The sequence below is a fragment of the Numenius arquata genome, chromosome 18 (assembly GCF_964106895.1).
Source record: "Numenius arquata chromosome 18, bNumArq3.hap1.1, whole genome shotgun sequence".
Classification (NCBI taxonomy): domain Eukaryota; kingdom Metazoa; phylum Chordata; class Aves; order Charadriiformes; family Scolopacidae; genus Numenius; species Numenius arquata.
This window is the reverse complement of record NC_133593.1, coordinates 4310306-4331681: the sequence shown is the minus strand read 5'-3', so window position 1 is coordinate 4331681 and position 21376 is coordinate 4310306. Positions and strand designations below refer to the sequence as shown.

The following is a 21376-nucleotide window of genomic DNA, read 5'->3' as shown; positions in this document are numbered from 1 at the left end:
AGGTATAAAAAAGATATATTTGTGCCAGGTCCAACCTGGTAACCTTCACAGATAATAAGGACATGGACCTGTTGGATAATAAGGACATGGACCTGTTGGAACGGGTCCAGCAGAGGGCCACAAAGATGATCAGAGGGATGGAGCACCTCCCCTATGAAGACAGGCTGAGAGAGCTGGGGTTGTTCAGCCTGGAGAAGAGAAGGCTCTGGGGAGACCTCATGGCAGCCTTCCAATATCTGAAGGGAGCCTATAGGAGAGCCGGAGAGGGACTCTTTGTCAGGAAGTGTAGTGACAGGACAAGGGGGAATGGTTTTAAATTGGAAGAGGGGAGATTTAGATTAGATATTAGGAGGAAATTCTTTACTGTGAGGGTGGTGAAGTACTGGAACAGGTTGCCCAGGGAAGTTGCGAATGCCCCATCCCTGGAAGTGTTTAAGGCCAGGTTGAGCAACCTGGTCTGGTGGGAGGTGTCTCTGCCCAGGGCAGGGGGGGTTGGAACTAGATGATCTTTAAGGTCCCTTCCAACTCTAACCATTCTATGATTCTATGATTTTATGATTCTATAATAGCTGGGCAGAGGCAGAATCTGCTCACCACATTTGCATACATGTTCAGAAATTATTTGCTTGTGTCTCAGTTTCCCTTTCTGTAAAATGAGAATAGTAAGACCGGGCTCATGGCTCGCTCTCTTCATCTAACACCCGTGATCAGTGCAAGAGTCCTCTGTTAGACCCTCAGAGCACTATACTGACATCGTCACATACAAGGGCTTCTTAGTGCTGTTTGTAATGATTAGGGCTTAGCTGGAGAATATATATTCTTTCTTGTATTTTTTCTAGCTGAAAGGGCTGGAGGCAGTATTTGATTTGCTGAAGGTTCCTTTTCTATTAGTATTTTTCTATTAGTTAAATAACCATGTAAAACCCAAAACCCAATTAAACAAGGAGTTTAAAAAAAAAAACCCAAGCAACCCAACCCTCAATTGGCACAGCATGAATAGGAAGCAACACAGCGAACTGTCATTGAAGGGGTCTTTGCACGATTACTGAGTCCCTTTGGGTTTCTGTGACACTTTGGCTCACTGCTCAGAGGTCAGAGAGCAGCAGGATCCAGGGGCCACATTTTTACAGCTTCCAATACAGTCGCTTTCTGGCCACGACAGATTTCAAGCACAGGGAATTCTTCCCTGACCCTAAGAGCAAGAGCGGGTCAAACCAAGAGGAGGACAGTCCTGCTGGTCACCCACACCTCCCCACTGAAACACCTCCATGGAACAAGCTCAGCAGCAACATCAGGACACTGCAGGGTGCAGCCTTTCTCAGGGCAAATCTTAAACCTGTCATTATTTTCAATTTTCAGTGCTTTAGATGCACAGACTTTTAACTTTTGTGTACTATCCTGCATTCGGTATTTTTGCATGACTTTTTCGCAAAGTGGAAGGCACTGGGGGAAGGGGCTGCACTGAAGGGGCTGAAATAGAGCATCTACACCAACGGGGCTGAGCAGACCAACCTTCCTCCTTGCTCTCCCGCCCCTGAGCACCAGCTCCAGCCCTTCTGGCAAAAGGAAGGACTGAAACAACTGCCATGGGCCTTTTCATACCCCGGAGGGGACCGGTGTGTCTTAAAATCAGATGCTTGCTGAGTTTCCTCCAGAGTGCTCTACATGGCACCCACCTGAAAGCCAGAGGCCCTGAGGAGGCGGCTTAGAGGAGGAGTTTGTTCTGGTGAAAGAATTAAAATTACAATATCTCATTCTGCTGTTTGCAGCAATGGTTGGTGAACGAAAAGCAAAGAAAAGGATCCCCAAAGAGCGTGCATTTTAAAAAGACAAGCAAGGAGATGAAAATAAACAACTCCCAGGATTTTTAAAGCAGTCTTGGGACTTTTAGGGATCCCAGCTCAGAGGTTTTGAATAGCAGCTACAGGGGATCATTTACAAGTAGCATTTTTCCTAATTTCCTATTCTGCCTTGTAATACTTCCTAGGAAAGAATAGGGACTTTGCATTACAAGCAGCTTGAAAGATTAAGCAGGCAGAAACAGCCTCCTGCTCTACCTGCAGCCTCACGCTGGTTATTTTAAGTTATGACTTGAGATTGACCCGGTTTAAGTGGGTGCGAAAGGTTACCTGAACACTCTCGCTTCGCTGCCTCTGATCTTTGGGAAGCAAATTTTCCCCAGGCAGGTCTGTGTGAAATGGTCTTCCAGTCCCCTCTGCTGGTTGCATCTTGCTGGAGAGCTGCACCGTGGCCAGGCTTCGCCTCGCTGGAGGAGAGTACCACCAGCCCCATGCCCCCACTACAGCACCGCAACTCCTCCAGAGACCAGGGAGCTTTCCCTCACCCTCATCTTTAATATAAGCACCTGGCATCTCTCTTGCACAGGCCAGCATTGGGTAAGGCAATCCCAAGCACAAATACAGGCTGAGTGGAGAATGGCTGGAGAGCAGCCTCGAGGAGAAGGACTTGGGAGGGTTGCTCGTAGCCCAGAAAGACAACTGCATCCTGGGCTGCATCCCCAGCAGCGTGGCCAGCAGGGCGAGGGAGGGGATTCTGCCCCTCTGCTCCGCTCTGGGGAGACATCCCCCCCCCCAGTGCTGCCTCCAGCTCTGGGGCCTCAGCACAGGAGAGACATGGACCTGTTGGAGCAGGGCCAGAGGAGGCCACAAAGATGATCACAGCACCTCTCCTACAAAGAAGACAGGCTGAGAGAGTTGGGGTTGTTCAGCCTGGAAAAGAGAAGGCTCCGGAGAGACCTTAGAGCCCCTTCCAGTCCCTCAAGGGGCTCCAGGAAAGCAGGGACTCTTGATCAGGGAGAGGAGCCGTTGGATGAGGGGGAATGGCTTTAAATTGAAAGAGGGGAGATTTAGATGAGATCTCAGGAAGAAATTGGGAGGGTGGTGAGACCCTGGCCCAGGTTGCCCAGAGAAGCTGTGGCTGCCCCATCCCTGGAGGGGTTCAAGGCCAGGTTGGATGGGGCTTTGAGCAACCTGGTCTGGTGGGAGGTGTCCCTGCCCAGGGCAGGGGGGTTGGAACTGGATGGTCTTTAAGGTCCCTTCCAACCTAAACCATTCTATGATTTTATGATCATGAGAAATGGTAAAAAATTTAGCCAAATGGATAATCTTAAAAAAACCCCACAACCCTGCCCGTGAAAGCTGAGGCATCCTTCTGAGAGCAAATAATCTCCTCCTGGGGAATGTATGGCTTGAAATATTTGTTGAGCTTATGACCAAATATCACCTGCAACTGTTTGTGGCACGTGCCTCTGTGTCCCTATGAGCCCAGCGTGGCGGGTCCATCCTGCAGGCTGCTGGTTCGTGCTCCCCACCACTCTCAGCGCCATCACAGCCCCAGGCAGAGCGATCCCTATGGCGTCTTTACTCACTTCCCCACAGCAGCTGGGATTCAGTTTGGAAGTGACCAAGGCAAAGTTACCTCCGGGGGCTGCAAAACAACATTCAGGGAGAGACTGTGCCGAAAGTCCGTGCTGATGCATCCCAGAGAACTGCACGGAGGCAGCAGCACGGGGCAGGGGCTGCTCGTAGCGAGGTGGGGACTTGGGCGCAGTTGGTGATTTCCAACCATACGTGCTGAGTAGTGCAAATCTTCTAGCGCAGAGGGGAGGCTTCGTCTCTGGAAGCAAAGAGCTGGTTTGTGACGCTACCACCGAGAAGGTCCATTCTGACCAGCTACTGCCGACTGGTGTGGGCAGCAGGAGGCAGAGCTGGCATGGGGCAGCTGGTCTCAACGGCCAGCAGCGAGCCAGCCAGCCTGTCTGAGGAGGAAACCCAAGTGACAACCCCGATAACAGCCTCTGCTCGTGGCCGGAGGCCCAGGGGCCCTGCAGGGGAAGGCAGAGCCCAAGGGAGCCTGCTCTCAGCCCATGGCAGAGGCCCCGTGCTCCAGCCCCGTTTACAGGATTGCTTCGCATGCACAAACCCCCCCCAGTGCTGAAAAGCACCGCATACCCCACGGCCCGGGGCAAGCACGGGCACCGCAAAGGGATATAGTAGAAAAACTAAAGGTTTATTTATTTTTTTTTTAATAAAATACATCCTTACAAAATAGCCATTTTTCTCCATACTGAGGGACTGGGCATGGTTCTTGCCAGCTCTGCTTCCCTCCTCCTCTCCTCAGTTTGGCACTGGGGAAGGAGAGGCAGCGATGCTCTCCCCGGGGGTTTGGGTGCGGGATACCCCAGCACGGCCCCGGCACACCAGGCAGGGTGCGGTGGGAGCCTTGCAGACCCCAGTGCCCCACAGCAGGGTCCCTTAGTTTAACCCACCCACAGCAGCATCGCAGCGTGTCCCACCAAAGGCAGGGCGCCGGGCCGGCCGGACCCTGCCCTGGCTGCTGGGTACCATGTTCCTGCAAGCCGGTGTCGGACACTGCTCCTGCTGGCCTTGGGGCTGGTGCAGGCTGGTGACAGAGGGTGATGACGGTGTTTTAGGAGAGAAGAAGGATGAGGAAGAGGGTGCAGGGTTGTCGGTCAGTGTAGATTCTGCCAAGAGAGAGAGCACAGTGATTTCTGCTGTCTTGCCACCCACTGCCCCTCTTCAAGGGGGCACCGAAGATGTGACGTCAATCCCACATCCTGCACCCAGTGCAGCCACCCTCCCCTGGGAAACACTGAGCCCAGGTTAGACATTACAGCCCAAAGCTCAGACCTCCTCCAGGCCTCCCTGGAGCCCTGCTGCCTTCCTGGGGGCCTTGGGAGAGCCCCGAGACCCAGAGCCCTCACCCCTGCCAGCTGTACACTGTCAGGGCTGGGGAAACACCACTCACCTCTCGCTGCGTGTTGTCCAGCTCCTTTTCCTTCTTATGCGACTTTGACTGGGGGTTAAACGAGAGAAAACAATGATTCTTTTACAGACCTGCCCCTTTCTAATGCCAGGGAAAAATGTGGTTGAAAAACAACTTCTAACCCCCAATGTATAAGCAGATTTTCAAATGAATTTGAGGGGAGCTGTTTTCGTGTCCTAGGAAAGGGCAAAAAGCATCCCATGGTTTTGGAGATGTTCTCAGAAAAGGGGACATTTTCCAGTTTGCTAAAGCACTGGTCTGCCCCTGCTTCCCTTAAAGCAATGTAAATCTTACCAGATACTGGAATATCTGGGGATAAAGGGAGGGAATAAAGCTATTAACAGCGAGTCACACAGAAGATCTCTGTTACTTAGGAGAGGAGATTCATGGGTGCCAGCCTCTGACAGTCCCAAGGGCTCAGGATTCCCAGTAGCTCAGGAAGGTGCCTGGTTGCTCCTCAATATAAGTGTTGTTTGTGTTACAGCCTCATCACCGATGCACACATCCACACTCACACACCCACAAAAGCCTCTGCAGGGGAGGGACGTGTTATTACTTACAGGCTCCTGTTCAGCATATTTGAATTTCTTCTGCTTGTAATAGTCCCGTCCTTGGAGAAAATGCAGCAGGAGCAGGTCGCAGAGGACAGAAGCCTTAAATCAAAATGCAGTTAGGGTGAGAGCTGCCCTCCCAGCTCACCTCTGCCACCTTGTACTTCCAGCTTGCCCCACAAATTAGGGTCACTTCTGCTTCAACCCACAATGTGACAGCTGCTAAAGAGTGTACAGCCCCTGAATGTTCATTTAGGACAGAAGTGAAGTGCTCTGGGTTCAACACTGGGCAGTTTAAGTCAACAGAAGTTGTTTCCGCTTTAGGTGTATGCAGAGCACAACACCCTTTGGGTCATGCTGAGGTCTTTAACGACCATAACCAAATAGGATGCTGGTTTTCTGTCGTGCATGAAATACTGCCCATCACCTCCAAACCCCGCTCAGTATCAGCTCTAACTTGAAACTGTCAAGATACCAAGACGTGGCCCTGCCACAAAGGCCTGCCTTCCCCTCTCTTGGCAGGGCAGCGGCTCTCACTAGCAGAATTCACATCAGCCAGTGGCCAGCAGGAATCTATTTTCCCGAGCCAGCAAGGCAGGAGAGCACCGCCTTTCCCCCATCCCCTGTTGCCTGAGCGGGAACCAGTATTTCACTGCAGCTCAGAGACGCTTCCCCACGGATGCCACGGGGAAGGAGACTAATTTGAGAGTCTCCATATAGAGGTTGGAAAAATCTGAACTTACCACTCCAAAAATACCAATTCCAGAGCCAATTGTGGTCATGGTTGGGATGATGTCAAATTTGCCCGCCTGAATAAAATTGGAGAAAATAGGTGATATGTTACAATCAACCCAGGGAAAAAAAAAAAAGGAGGGGTGCCATATCTGTACGTGGGGCCTGTGTAAAGTACCTTGCAGCAACCCAAACCACAACCGCAGCACGGAGAGAAACAGGAGCTGAATAAGAGCTGATTTTAAGCTCATTGGTCAAACAGAAAAATATGGTAGGGTGGTTTTAGTCTGACATAAATTGAAATCACTTTGCTTCCTGTATTTTTAATTTAAAAAAAAAAAAAAGTTTTAAAAAAAAAAGTATGCACTTTAAATATTCCCAATGCGAACACAAGGAGCCTTCTCTCCCAGTGGGAAGAAAAAAAAACAAAAGAGAAAAATGCAAATGTTCAGCTTTTGGAAATATCAGTAAGAGGTTTTGACTTTCCACAGTTCGCCCTGCAACCCATCATTATGTTTTTGGGGACAAAACCACTGACCGAACTGCAGCTGATAGATGTGACCTGTAAAATGGGCTTCCCCTCTATGTTCCCTTCCCCAGCACTTCCCAAGGGCTGCTGTGAGGGGGTCAGCACCTGAGGAAAACCCTTACACTGGTTTTCCTGGCCCCACTAGACCTTCCTGAGGACATGGTATCGCCACCCTAGGGATCCGGGTGCCTGGCCCCCCTTACCTTGCCATTCACCAAAATGTCAAAGCGGATCCCAAACACCTTGTAGAGCGTCCTCTTGTCCATCCCGTCTTCTTTGTAGTATTTGGCATATCTGTCCGATTGGATGGTGAGCGTTAATGGCCTGCCAGGGTGTCTAACAGCCCCCTGCAACCCAACAGCATCAAGATCTTGGTGGGCTGCACCTCTCCCCTCTGTGCCTCAGTTTCCCTGCCTGCAAGTTGTACTTAAAGCTCCTGCTTGTGCTGATACCTGATGTCCCCAAGTGCTACGTGACAGCGGGTATTAATGCAGGACTAGTGGGAGCTTCACACAGAGCAGCAGCTCATGCCTAGATGTCATGCGGTGGCTGAATGCTTCCAAGTGTGGGAACACTTGAGATGACCCTGCACCATCTCCAACCTTTCAAGGGACTTCCTGAGAGCTCAGATGAGCAGGAGAGTCCTCCCCACCCTGTAAGGGGGAGGACACATACAGGGAAAGGCAACGGGGTAATTTTGAGGTCAAAGGATGGGTTATCACTTTTCTCATGCCATGCTATAGAGAGCACTGCTGTCTGGCACTGCAAAGGTAGCGAGTATTTTGGAGAACAGTCCTTGATCTTCCACCGTCCTTTGAGTGCTGGGGGATTCTGAGAGATGTCACCTCTGAATTCTGCCTGGAGAGTTAACAAGGGTCTCCTTACCTGAAGTTGAAGCCTGGTGAAACGTTACTGTCATCATTGTAAAGGCCGTGGAACTGGTAAATGGGTTTGCAGTACCGGACGGGCCAGTCGAGGTCGCAGTTCCAGTCTATCGTGATGCCCACCACTCCGCCCTGCAGCCGAGAGGGGAGTCATGAGATTGCCCCTCCTTGGACCTGGCCTGCACAGAGAAATGCTTTCCCTCCTCGTACGTGGCCTTTCTTGATGCTATGAAATGTCCTGGCTCTCCAGGGTACGTTGACCCCATCGCTGCCTCAACCCATCCTGGGCAGCTTCGGCTTTGTGCCCTATCAGAGGTGCTCTCTTTTGCCCTAAATGCTGGATACACAACTAAATTCATGCCCTCTTGTTCCTGATCAGCACCCCACGTCCCAAGGCATGGTCCTGAGAAACAGGACTTGTTTCTTGACTTCCCTTGCCTTATTTTGCCCACAAGATTTGCCTTTCCTGTAGCTTAACCCTGTCATCAAACCATTAATGTCATAGGGAAAATCAAAGGCAATTTAACACGGTCAGAGAGGAGAGTGAAATGAACCCGTGAAAATCAGAAGAAGACCTCCTCTAAGAGAAGTGGCCACCTGCTGGGAAATGAACCAGTCCCTCCTGAGCTCGCTCCAGGTTGTAACTAGCTCTTCCCCGGAGGATCATCCCTTTTGCACCTATATGCAAGCCTCTGATTTTATGTAATGCCTGGCAAAGTTAGCTTAAGGCTCTGCAGTGCAGAAACAGCAGATACTCTTGCATACCACTGGGCAAAGCTGCATTTCTGAGCCTGGGGTCAGGCTGCAGTTTGTATTGTGCAGTGACCAACGTGTGACCGTCCAGCTGAGGTTTCCGAGCTCAATCGGATGGGATTTGGCCACGCAGCTCGTTATTCACTATACAAATTAAAACAAACAGAAGCCTGGATTTACTGCCAGTGCGTCAAATCTTGTCAGTCTTACAGGGGAGTTTCCAAGAAAGGCTTAAATATTAGGCCACGTCCAAGGAGATTCATAATCTTTAAGACCTAATTCTGACACTGCCTTGGGAGTCCTTGAGAAAACAGATCCCTCGTGTCTCAACGGCCTTGGGGATGATTGCTCTGTTGGTGTCCCCCTCCCCATGTCAGCAAGAAACGTCATTTGAAATTGAAGTACCTTAACAGCCAGCATGGTAAAATTCTGTCCCGATTCCTTCACTATGTATCCCAGGTCAAACACGGGGCACAAGGAGTCGGTGACTTTGTGATAGGTGCATTTCTTCAGGTACTGTTTGGTAATGCCCTCAACCAGGTTGCGCCTGTGAATGAAAAGGGAGTGAGAGAGAGTCTGAATAACCCAATAATTTGGGCGGGAAAGGACCTCTGAAGGTCCCTGGTCCAACCTGTTGCTCAAAGCTGGGTCATATCAAAGATCAGGGCCTTTTCCTCCTCCCATATGTGCTCATCAGACCCCACACATGGAGAGTGGGCCCTTTCCTCCAGCCCTGCCTGGTTTCCCCCACCCCATCAGCAACTCATTTCCCAAAACCTCCTCCTATGGAGGAAGCCTCTCTGCTGTTTTCTTTCCTGCAAACGTTCTCCACCTCTGCTTTGGGTGTGCTGCTCTGCCTGCTGCCCAAACCCAGCACGTGTCCGCCTGTCCTCACCTCTTCTTGCAACGCCCTCTCTCATTCCTCAGCTTTGCAAACCCTCCTGTGGTCTGCACCATCCCTCCCAGCTGCCTCTCCCCTTCACATGTCAGCTCCTCCACGGGCTCTGCCAGGCAACGCTCTGTCCACCAACAGTTTTCATCTGGGACAGCTCGTGGATATTGCATCCCACGGCTTTTACATTTAGCTGGATTTTGCTATCTCCTCCGGAAGGGGTGAAAAGGAAAGGACGACGTCTTGCCTTCCACCCCGCTCTGCTCTTTTGCCTAAAAATAGTTTTTCTGTGAAGCCTCCCGGACCCAGATGATTTTGTAACAGTTGTGCCTTGCTCAACCCCGTCCCATCGTTTATGCTCGGCAGTTAAATCAACAGCAGTGATCAAAGGCAGGAAGTTTCCCCATGACCCCAGCCAGCTCTGGCACGGCCCCCGCAACAAGCAGCCAGCCCGTCTGCCCTCACCGCCCGGACCTGCTCTCCCCCTCCGTGTCCCCTCACTCAGGCTGCCACCTCTCCTCCCTGCTGGTGGGGGATGCCCTCTCCCAGCCACCTCTCGGGGTGCAGCGTGAGGTTGGCTGGAGACTTTGCCAGGGCGTTTAACCTTGGCTACGGTGCAGGGACACGATGGGCTTAGAGAGAGGCAGCCGCCGTCTTCGGCACAAATAGCTTCTGTTAATTTGTTCCAAATCAGATATATAATCAGTGTCATCACAAATCCTCTTACATGTGTGCCTTCAGCCGGCTGCACTGTTTCCAGCGCTGCCTGGAAGGGGCCAACCTTATAACCCGTTGCAGAAACAGATGGGAACCGTGATGTTAAGAGGGGCTTCTGCTCATTTTTGGGTACCAAGCTTGCCCTGGTTGCTCACACCCCACTGAGCCACGTAGTATTTTACTGTTATCTTCAGGGAGGAAAAGGGAGAAGAAAAATGAAGCATCAGAGAAACTGTATTTTCATGTGCATTATGTGAGGGTAACTCAGTGGACATTAATTCCAGAAACCTTCTTTCCTGTAACCACAGCTACCAGCTGAGGTGGGACAGATTTGGGAGGGAAATGTCTCATTTCCTATTAGCCAATCTGGTGATCAGTGCAGCAATTAGAGTAGTCCTGGGCTCGCTCATGTGGGACAGCATCCTCTATCAAGAATCCAGCTATACCTGTGGTTTCCCCTGAGGGAACCAAGCAGAAGCCACCCCCCTCAAACCTCCCCTTACCTGGACACCTTGAACCTGGGGAAGGTGATGCTGTTCTTGATGAACATGGTGAACTTCTCCGCTTCTGACAACAAGGCAGGGCTGAAAAACAACAAGTGTTGACATGTGTCCATCACTCGGCTCTCCAGCCTCCAGGGAAAGCTCCATTTCGTGGAAATTCATCCAAATTGTGACAAGCAGGACCCAGGTGATTTCATGCCTTCCCTTTCAAAGTGAAATGGGGTTCAGAAAAGTCCCAAGGAAGGATGGAAGTGCCTATTAGGGGACAGAGAGAGAGCTAGGTGATGGGATTTCAGTTAAGAAACCCCAAGAGCACAGCGAGGTGGCTGGAAGACAGCTTAAGGGCCTGCATGCTCTGCTGGGCTCCTCGGTGGACCCATGGCTGGAGTGGGACTGGGGTGGAAAAGGGGGGAAAGCATCATTCTTGCCTGGGAACATGGTCATCATCTTCAACGGGGCACCAGCCAAAGATCTCGCAGGTCTTCACAGAGCTGTTGAAATGCACACACTTGCCTGTCATGAGCCCTGTGGGGAGGAGAGACAGGAGCTCACACCCCTGGATACTGGGAAATCCCAGCCTCACACTGGGGTGGATGGGATCTGGTTGGAGCTTCAGCCCTGCCATAGACATCTGAGGCACAAAATACTCAGGGCTTTGGTGCCCCTTGATGAAAAGAGGAATTAATTGGGGCCTCTTGGCTCGAGGCAGTGGTTTCTCTTGCACTGTTGTACTGGGGAGCAACTGGGCATTTTTCTTGCTAAAATACACCTCAGAAAAAGTCCGAGCTGATAGAAGGACAGCAGCTTAGGGGAAATGGTTTAGTCTTGATTAACCTTTTGTTGGCAGAACTTTTTGCAGCTCGGATACTTCAGAAGAGGAGAGCAGCACCAGCCCGGGTGGGATTCTCCCCCAGCACCTCAGAGGCTTTTCCCAAACCCCTTCAGTTGGTGGCCCAGAGCAGGTTCCCCTTCCAGACTCCCCAGCCATGTGAGCACACTGTGCCCGGCGTGTCTCGCCCGAAGCGCGGGTGCCGGAGCCTGGGGGACACGTGCCGTACCTTGTCCTTGGCGGCTGTATTTCCCTTTGCTGCAGTCGCTGTCTCGCGTGCAGAGCCCGGCGTCCGGCAGCTGTTTGGAGAGAGGAGGCAGCCCCTCTCAGCACCTCACCCTGCGCCTTCCGTCCCCCCTGCCTCGCCAGGCGGCGTTGTCCTCGGGGGGGAAACGCTGCTCGGCTGCAGCCAGGACCTCGTCCATGCACCACTTCCCAACCAAGGATGTCCAGGTTAAGCAGGAAAAAGGGGGCATTTCTTTTTTAAACCCCAGGCAGATGCTTTTATTTAAGGCTCGAGTCTGCTCTGCTTGATCATCTCAAAGGGAAGAAAACTTAAATAGATGCTGGCCTTTTTTCAGCAGAATAAAAGCCTTCATGTAGCACTCACAAGCCAGGGACAATAACAGGAGGCCAGGCTCAGGCTTTTACTAAACCTCTCAGTGTCAGGAAAACTTCCCCAGTGTCACCACCACAACCCTCACTAAAATACAGAAGCTGAGGCTGCTGAAGGAAGCCAGTGTGTTTACCTCCGGGCAGGTTCCTTGTTTCTGTCCAGGGGTGACAATGAAGTTGGTCATCACCACAAACGAGCTGTCCCCCTGTGGAGACACAGCCAACAAGCTCACAGCCAGCACAGTGTTTTCTGATGGAGTCTCTGCGAGGAGAGGCCCTCTCCCTAGGGGAAGGGGTAGGACACCCAAACCACTGGGACATGTCCAGGCAGATGGCACCTTTCTCCCTAACTTTGAGTCCTCCACTGTCCTCTGCCACAGCCCAGGAAGCTGGTGGTGGCCCTGGGGAGCTTCAGTGCCACCAGCCCCAGGGACAGTGGAGGACCCCCCTTGCTGCCCGAGATGCTCATCCGGAGGCACTGGAGGAGCCTTGACCTTTTTGGAGGCAGCCTCAGAGATGCCCCACCAACCATGGTGGGTCCCAAGCACCAGATGCTCCCCAGGAGTGATATGTGGGCAGAGGTTTGTGGCAGGAGCAACCTGCTTCCTACCACAGGGACACCATGCCATGGTTAGCCCATGGAATGCCTACACCGAGGAGCCCATTTGCATCCCAGCACATAGGGAAAAGCAGCCATTGGGACAAAAGCAACTCCCCTAACCCACCCACCCTGCCTCCTTACCTGGGCTGGGAAAACATAGTCCACCACATCCCAGATGTGAGGGCCCATGACACTCTCGTTGGTCAGCGTCAGGCCTTTCAGCTTCACCGAGACTGAGCTGACAATGCTGTCCTGAGACTGGTAGCCCTTCTCGTAGAGGAAAACCCACCTGGATAGGGAAAGGTAGTGGGGTGAGCATGGCCACCAGCATTCATCTGCAGGAGCCCCAAGTCCCAGCACATCACTGTGGACTGGGGCTTCTTCTACCAAGTTTCACCTGGGGGGTTATTTGCCAAATTTTCTCCAGCTGGATGAGGGATGTGTTGCTGAGCTCTCCCACCCTTTGCCCAAGGCATGCGGTAGGTGCAGGACCTGACTTCCATGGTGGGATGGTTTATTCTGGGGACTGGGACACATTTTGTGGTTGAGGGTGTGAAGGCAGGTGGAGCAGGGTGGCCATTGGCCATTTGGGATTAAAGCCTCTGGTAGGTTTGCAGCTTGCTGGGCTCAGCGACCCGCCTGGACCCTCCTGATCCTCTTCATAGGCGCTCTCCAAAAATCAGTGCCTCCTGAGCCAAGACAGAAGTAAGTCTGGACACAGCTCATGTCCAGGGCCGCCATTGCCCATCCAGGAAAGGGAACCATGGAGCCGTGGCTCTGGGTGCAAGAGGGCTGTGGGAGCAGGGTTGGGGACACTGCTGTGGTTGCCATGGGGCTCTCCCTGCATTTCCCAGCCCATTGCTCAGCCATTAGGGCCGGCTCCTGACACTATTTAACCTATGGCATAAACAAGCTGACGCTGGATTAACTCTGACTCAGGGAGACTATAAACATGGGCGAGCAACCATTTCGGGTAGCGCTCCCGGCGGCGCGGAGCGTTCCTGGTGCTAAAAAAGGAGTGATCTGGTTTTTGTCCCTGCTGCTGCGGGCACCGGTCCCGCTGGCCATGACAGAGGCATCATGCACCCCCTGGGACAGCCTGTGACACCCACCCGGTGTGTCCGCCCATCCTTGGGCACCCGACCGAAGGGCATGGGGGAAAACAGGGGAACGCCAGGTGCTGCACTGAGGTTTGCCCTGTTGGTGCCAGACCTCACAGGGACATCTTGGGGACGGTGCTTTTTGCCTTGCAAAGGTGGGGAAGGGACCTCAAGGTTGACATCTGCCCCAGTACCTGGGGATGGGAGCAGAAATTCAGCACTGCTGCCACCACAGCTGGGACCACCAGCTCCAACCTCCTCCTCCAAGGTAGAGGGCCATACTGGGTTACACTGGTTACACTGGTTAGCTTCCCCGATGCCCTTGAGGCTGAGCTGGGCAGCACCACGGTGGAGTTTCCCTAAATCTGCCTCCAGCGCAGCCTCTGCTGCTGCCACCTCATCCCTCCCTGGCAGAGGTGACTGTGGGCACCCCACTTTGACACAGCCTCCCCATGGCAGGGCAGGATGCTGCCCCAACCCCGCTGCTGAGCTGTGGTCATGGCAAACAAGGCGTCATTTCCTCATCGTGTTGTAAATGGCCACATTGAGCCCTGCCCTGGTGGTGAAAGGTGAAAGTCCCCTGGTGTCGCTCCCCGACGTGGCAGTCACCAAGCCTTCTTCCCTCGCCGGCCGCATCCTGCGGCTCAGCCCACAGCCTCCTCGCGTGCGAGGTTTTCAGGAAACGAACGCCAGAAAGTGACATCCAGCCGGGGAGCTCCTGGCACGGCCTGGCCAGCAGCGATAACACCTTATCTCAGTGTATCAGCAGAGAGAAGAGCTGCTCCCCACGGGTAACGCTGGGTCTCTCGGCAGGGTCAGCTCCACGTCCCTTCTCACTGATGACCCTCCAGCACCGCCAGGCATCCATCCCCACGAGCATCCCTTGGCCTGCTGCCAAGGGGGACCAAAGCTGGGGTAATTGTAAATAAATAAATACCTGCCTGCCAAACTTGCTTCCAGAGAAGAGAAAAATCTCAAGAGCCGTGGCTCAGTGCAGGCAGGGAAGCGGCGGCAGCGCTGCCGGCAGCGAGGGGATGCCAATGGTTGGTGGGGCTACGAGCAGCTGCACTCACAGCCCGACCCCACCAAACTAGCAAAAACTTAGGAATTAACAGCAACTTTTATGCCAACCTCCTGCCCTCTGCCCCTGGCTGTCAGACCCAAGCTGGTTCTCTTTTTTCTCCCTCCTGGCCGCCTCTCCTGTTTTTAGCCCGGTTACTTAAGCCACGTTTCCTTACGAAGCCCCGCTCTGAGGAACCATCTTTGCCGGTTCCCCATCCTCAGGAGCGGCTGCCCCGGCCAGGTTTGGTGGAGCCCTGGGGCTTCACAGCCTCAGCCCATTGGAGAGCCAGTGCTGCTCCCAGTGACACCAGTCTGGACCAGTGCAAAAAGCCCTTTGCAACGGAGCATCCTTGAGACCACAGCTCTGCAGCAGGTTGGGGTGAGGATCACCGTTGTGAGGCAAAGCGCTGGTGAGCAGGGTGGGAGCGACGTGGGGTCCCACGATGAACCCCTGGGAAGCTTTTGCCCCTTTCCAGGGAATCTGGGCTAAAAGGCAGGATGGGCACCACTGCTCCCCGCAGCTACTTGCTTGCACTGAGCCCTGGGAGCTACGGCCTCTCCTTTGGGCTGCCCTAGGCGCCCTGCACCCCTAAAATACTAATTTTTTTTCCCAGTTCATGGCCAGACACCCCTCTCCCTGCAAACCTCCTTCTTGATGGAAGGGTGCTGGTCTCTCACTCTCTCTCTCTCAGGCTGAGCTCACAGCGGCCATGGGGGCACAGCAAAGATTTTTGCCCTATTATCAACCATCGCATCCCATCACACGGCACATCCTCCCATGCAGAGGGGACAGGGACCGAATCACAGCAGCAGCCCCAGGGCACCCAAGGACACACATCCTGAGCCCGCCTGCTCCGCTCGCTGCCTTTTTTAAGCAGCTGCTCTTGCACCACGGCTGCTCTTGGAGCTGCCTCCCACAAGCAAAGCAAAGTAGGGATTTGGAGCCAGGATCCATCCCGGCTCCAGCCGCTGGGCTGGCTCTGCTTCCCTGGCGGGGCGGCGGACGGGGAGATTTATGGGCCTGTCTCGAGTCGCTTGGGTCTCACAAATCACCGCGCTGGCCCCAGCTGCCTCTTAGTTAATATAAATGAAAATAAAAATAACAACAGATTCTCAGGCCACCATCCAGCAGCTCAAATGGGGTTTGGATGCAGCTCAGCGAGAAGCCGGGGCCCCGGTGTGCGGAGCAGAGCTGGGCAGGGCTGAGCCTCCAGCCCGCACAAGCAGCAGCTTCTGAGGAGGACACAGGGACATAGTAGCCATCTAGAAGACCCCTGGTGGGACACTGGGCAGCACGGGAGTGGCCGTGTCCAGGGAATGAGATGCCATCAGCAATAAACCCCCCCAGCAAATTGGGATATAGAGGATATATGAGCCCCTTCGTCTCCGTTGCTGTTTAACCTGGTGGCAAAACATTAATTTGGGGGAAAGCAGGCGCCGGGGAGCCTTACCCAATGATGTACGCCAGGACGATGAGCTGGATCAGCCGGAAGGTCAGTCCTACCTTCTTGTTCCTCACCAGCACCATCCTGGGGGTGTCATACTCAAAGAGGAAGGAGGACAACTTCTCCATGCACTTCTGCCCCATGGCTGCGCCAGGGCTGTGCCACAGCCTCCCGTTGCTCGCCGGCCGTGCCGTGGGTCAAGCTGTGCCCGCCTCCGCTCCAGCAACTCCTCTGTTTGCAGAGAGAAGTTAAAAAAAAAAAAAAAAAAAAAAAGATAATAAAAATGCTATCGGCGTTGCTCTGTGCACATCTGGGCTGTCGGGTTTCCTCCTCTGCACGGGGACGGGGTTTCCTCTTCCTATAAGCTCTGGGCTGGGAGCAGCTGGTGCCCTACATGGTCCGGGGGTGGGACGGGGTGCGGGAGGGTGCAGGGCCACCCCGCTGCCGAGCCCACGTGCCACCAGGATGGAGCCGCCCGCCTGTGAGGGATGCACACTCGCCTGGGCAGGGGCCTTCCCTGGGGACGGAGGGGCTGCGGGTGGCACTTGGGGCGAGCAGGGACCATAAGGCATCCCTGGGGGGAATGCTGGGATGGAGGAGACGGTGGGGGGTCCCGGGAGAGGATTTTAGGAACTGAGCTTGGGGTATCATCTTTGCTGCTTCAATAACCACCTCAGGCTGTGGGTCTCCTGTTCCTGTCCCTAACCCACATCCTGCTCTGTCCCCGAAAAGCTGCCCTGGGGAAAAGGGTTGGGAAGAAGGACTGTGGGGGTACAGAAGCCCCAGCCCAGCAATTCAGAGCCAACCCAAGGGCAGGCAGGCACCCGGCTTGGCCCCCTCCCGCTGTGAGGCCGCCCAGCTGGGGCTTGGCCAGTTCCCAGCACTTGCACGGGGCTGGGCTGGGCGCGTTTTGAAGCATTTTCAGCATTTCCAGCATTTCCTGAAAGGCACGGCCGTGAGCGCGAGCCTGGGTCACAGCGAGGGATGCTCGGCCGGGTGGTGCAGGCACTGCCTTAAATGAAAATCACTGAGAAAGGGGCTGGATTTGTACGTGCCAGACTGAAATTTGGGAGCCAACATCATTGTGGTGGAAAGCTTTGGTGGGGTTTTTGGCTAATTGGTGGGGAAAGTACAGAGGCTGTGGACGGGGGGACCCTATACCCACATGGCATCCCACCAGTTCCCCCCAGGAAACTTCTAGGGCACAGCCCCACTGGGGCTGAGGAGGGTTGTTTCTGGGGGAAAAAGAGGATGTTTCCTCCCAAAAACCCCACAGCCTGGCAGGTTCAGGACTCCCTGCAAGGACAAGCTCCCCACGGCCACTGAGGCTGGGACAAGGTCCCTCTCTGCAGGGGGAAATGTTTTTGGAAAGATGGATAAGTTTAACCTGCTGGAATAAATCTCTCCTTTCTGGAACATTTCTTTTAACATCATCACCTTTCATCTTCAATTGCCCATCGCTTGGCATCATGTTGACCTGTCGACTCAACATTTTACAGACCTGACAACCGTGAAATGAGTGGAACAAATTGATTATCTTTGCTGGGCAATAGGGAAAACGGGGGGAAAAGCAGATGCACCACTTATCCAAATCTTTTGGGCGAACCTTGGGAATCAAAATCAGATGATCCTACGTTACAAGTGACACGACACCATCCCAACGCCCCAGTCCTCAGCAACATGGGAAGCTGTCAAACAGGGAACCAAAAGCAAATACAAAATGCTGATGCTAATCATATAAGATTGAAGGCTGATACTGCGATTGAGCGGAGCAGACAAACCTTATAAGCTTAGATATCTGTCAGGAGAGAGGCAAATAACTTACTGTATGAAACGAGGCCTTTTAGGGAAGGCTGCTCACCCTTGCCAAAGCCATGGGGATAATGAAAATAGGACAGCTAAATTTAACAGCAAAATGACTTGTAAAAGAGTCACTTCTAACCTCCTCTCTGGTAGTTGGAGTCAATAAAATGGTTATAGCATGGATTTAGCTAAAATACTTTCCATTGGGAGATAATGTGCATCTCCCATTTTAGTATCTCTTGGAGCCCTGTTGCAGCTGGTGAATGAGGCCGGACCCCGTGGATGTGACTGGGGTGATGCAGGAAGCAGGGACCCCCAGCATGGCAACACCCATGGGGCCTGGGTCTCCTTCTGCCATGTCCGGCAGCACCCAGCACAGGCACCCTCTTGGCCACAACATCTAATTGTTTGAAAAAAATCATAGCCTAAACCCTCATGGGCTCACACGCCACCATTGCTCATAGCTCGCCCATGCCTATGCCATCCCTTGGTTTGCCGCTCTTTAAATTACTTTATAACAGGGAATTTAGTAGGTTTGGGGTGGCATCTCTAAGCTACCTGGCCCCACAACAGTGATGTGGGTGTGCGAGTGGTGCCAGCTGGCCGGTGTGCCCGGCTGCCTGCTGGGGCCACATCCTGCACGCCCCTGTTTGCAGTGATGCTTCTCCTGGTGATAACCTGCAGGAGCTGTTAACGCACTTCCCCACCTCTGCCAGGTGGTTATCGTGGGGAAGGGCTCTGCTCGGGCTGTTAAATTGTTATATTACCTTCCCAGACAGGGCAGTCGCCTGCTGGGAGATGCTGAGTTCACGGGGCTGGGATGCTTTCAGCTCGGGCGCTGGGCTGTCCTGATGCGAGGTCAGGGTTGGCTTTCTGTTTGCGATAATCTGCTGTGATAATATATTACTGTAATGCCTAAATGAAAAATAGAAATAAAAAAAGGATTAGTGGAAAGAGGGTTTTATAAGTGTACTGTGTAAGGTGCAGCCCAGGGGGTTGCGCATAACCTGCTGCACAGAAGTTATGATCTTGGGGATGTTTTTATCTTGGGGTCCTGCAGACACAAACTTGTACGATGCTGTTGATACGCTCACAGTCATTTCCTCCAAACAATTTCTGCACCTCTCAGCCACTTCCAGGCACAGCAGGCGGGAGGCCCCAGGGGTGCTCTGCCTGGGGTGACGAGGTGCAAGGGCTGTGGATGCTGCTGGAGGAGTGGCAGCAGGTCCTGGGCACTGAGGCTGGGTTTGCCCTGGGCACAAAAAGTGCTGAGCTGGGCTTGACCCCAGCAGCATGCAAACGTGGGACCAAGTGGCATAGGAGCAGGACAACAGACAGCAAAACCAGGGAGAGAGAAGGAAAATGAGCCCATCTGGCTCCACTGCCCACAGGAGGTGAAAATGGAAGTAGCAAAAGAAGCACTAAAACCCCTGGGTTAGTGTCCGGGGTTGCAAAGCCCCAGGATCAGATTGCCCAAATGCTCTCCTGGGTCATTGCCCAGTACCCAGCACTGGGCTTGGCCTCATCCGGCATCTCCTTCAGCTCCAGATGGGTCAGACACCGAGGGCATCAAGGGCTAGTGACCCACTGAGGGCATTCCCAGCAGGGCTGTCATGGGCTTAGCACAGGACTCAGTCCATGGCTGTGAAAGCAACTCCTTCCCCCTACCCGTTAAGCAAACTCAACCTCTGCTTGGGGCTGTCAAGAGAAAAATGCAAAAAATGGTATTTTTAAGGGAGACATTTGGAAATGTGAGCGGATCCTTGCTTCGAGCTGGGACATGGGCCTGGAGGATGGAGGAGCTACTGGGGCATAAAGAGGGGGGGTCTGAAAGCCTCCGTGTGGGGCTTGAGCCCACCCGCACCCAGGAAAGCAAAGTCGTGGTAGGCATAAGAGCTACCAGGTCTTTCCAGGCTCTCAGAAATTGCTTTTCCAAAAACTTCTCAGGGGAAAAAAAATATAAATAATAGATGAAGCTCATTACACAATCCAGACTCACACTTGGCAGCTTCCAGCATGGAGCTCTGAATTTCAGCACAAAAATGTGCAGCACGCCACAAATCTGTGGATGGGGAGGAATAACACAGTGGCAAGTAGATTTAAAATATGACGGCGGGTGAAAAGGGGACCTGTGGTGGCCGAGGTTGCCAGGAAGAGGCCCTGCAAGTTGGCTCTTCTCAGAAATTTTGGCCACCATGGACCCCTTTGCCCCCACCAGCTGGAGGAGATGCTCACACTGCCCCGCTGGCCATAGGAAGGGTGGGGGTGGTGCGAAAAAACATTGGCAGATGAGAGCAAGCAAGGTCCTACGAAACGGCATGTTCAGTTTTCTTTCCAATTTTAACTTGTCCTTGACCTCTCTTCGCTCCCTCCCAGCAGGGCTGGCTCCGCTCCGTGCCCGTCCCGCGCTGCGACGCCCCGGCGCAGACAGATGTTTTTGGTGGTACTCACCCCCAAGAAGTGGCATTTCCATCCCTGGTTGCTGCGGCAACACGTCTCCCTGGAAATACCTCGGCGGTGGTTTAGCCAACACCAAAGCAAACACAGGAACCCGGTGCTGGGGATGCTGAAGGGTGAGCGGCCCTGTGCCCATCACAGCCACTGGGAGCACGGCATGCACACCCCATGGGGCAGCTCAACATGTCCCATGGGGTACAGGGACCCTTGGGGGTTTTTTGGGGGGATAACACCTGTTTTCCAAAACATGCCTCTGAGAGACCTGCATAGCCCCAGCAGTGATGGTCCCCAGTGGTCCAGGGACCGATGCAACATCAAATGGGGAATTTGGGTTTTTCTTTGCCTTCACCGCTATGTGCTGAGACAGCGCTGCAACCTTGGGGTGGCTGGTATGGAGTCCAGCTTGAGACTCATCTCCAGCCACGGTGGTGGTGGCCCTCCTGCGCCAACACTGGAGGCCAGGTCTGCATTTGGAAAGAGGAGGCTAAGCAATGGCCCCTTCCAAAAAATCAGTGTTTGCCTGGGTGTCCCACATCCCTCTTTTTAACCCCCTTTGGGTTACAAAGGTTTTGGGCTACCCTATGCAGCACCTTTCTCCTGCTCGTAGCATTGGGAAGGTGCACATGGAGCCATATCCCAGCAAAAACACACCATGGGCAGATCTTATCATAAACCCAGAGTGGCTCCATAACACGACACGCAGCTGCATCAGAATTTTCCGCTCTACACACAACCGTGGGCAGAGCTCCGGGTGATGCGGAGATGGAAAGACACGGCCCTGAGGCCCTGTGCCACCCCCAGAAGAATCCAAGTTAGTTAATTGTTATTTATTTAATAATTATTTCTTGGGGAGGTCATTGCAGGGCTTATTTAAATCTCCTTTCTCAGCTGGGGGAGATAAGGTGAGGACTATTCTGGATGCAGTCAAAATTAGCACTGTTATTTGTATTCTTGTGCCCCGAGAACGAATTAGCTGGTACTTTAAAAAATTCCCAACAGTCATATCATGCCACTCCTTTCATTTCGCCTTTGTCGTCCCATGCCAGAGACAAGCTCAGCTCCATTTCTAGTTTGGCTGCTCTGAAAACCCACAAGAA

At 53.3% G+C, this 21376-nt stretch overlaps 1 protein-coding gene across 1 annotated transcript; it reads right to left on the bottom strand.

Annotated features, from left to right (window-relative positions):
• Nucleotides 1-4047: 4047 nt before the first annotated feature.
• P2RX1 (purinergic receptor P2X 1) lies at nucleotides 4048-16176 on the bottom strand. Its single transcript, XM_074160662.1, has 13 exons — nucleotides 16026-16176; nucleotides 12554-12701; nucleotides 11946-12017; nucleotides 11426-11495; nucleotides 10796-10892; nucleotides 10368-10448; nucleotides 8661-8802; nucleotides 7504-7634; nucleotides 6822-6912; nucleotides 6101-6166; nucleotides 5367-5459; nucleotides 4789-4836; nucleotides 4048-4504 (listed from the first exon to the last, which is right to left on the bottom strand). The coding sequence occupies exons 1-13, from the start codon at nucleotides 16160-16162 to the stop codon at nucleotides 4493-4495; spliced, it is 1188 nt and encodes a 395-aa protein (XP_074016763.1). The 5' UTR covers nucleotides 16163-16176; the 3' UTR covers nucleotides 4048-4492.
• Nucleotides 16177-21376: the final 5200 nt, after the last annotated feature.

What these genes read in the sequence shown, in the direction of transcription:
- P2RX1 (XM_074160662.1), bottom strand. Translation starts at nt 16,162, where the DNA reads ATGGGGCAGAAGTGCATGGAGAAGTTGTCCTCCTTCCTCTTTGAGTAT. An exon ending in TCACCAGGCTTCAACTTCAG is followed by an intron (nt 6,913 to 7,503) that starts GTAAGGAGACCC and finishes CCAATCGGACAG; the next exon opens with ATATGCCAAATACTACAAAG. An exon ending in ACATTTTGGTGAATGGCAAG is followed by an intron (nt 6,167 to 6,821) that starts GTAAGGGGGGCC and finishes AATTTTATTCAG; the next exon opens with GCGGGCAAATTTGACATCAT.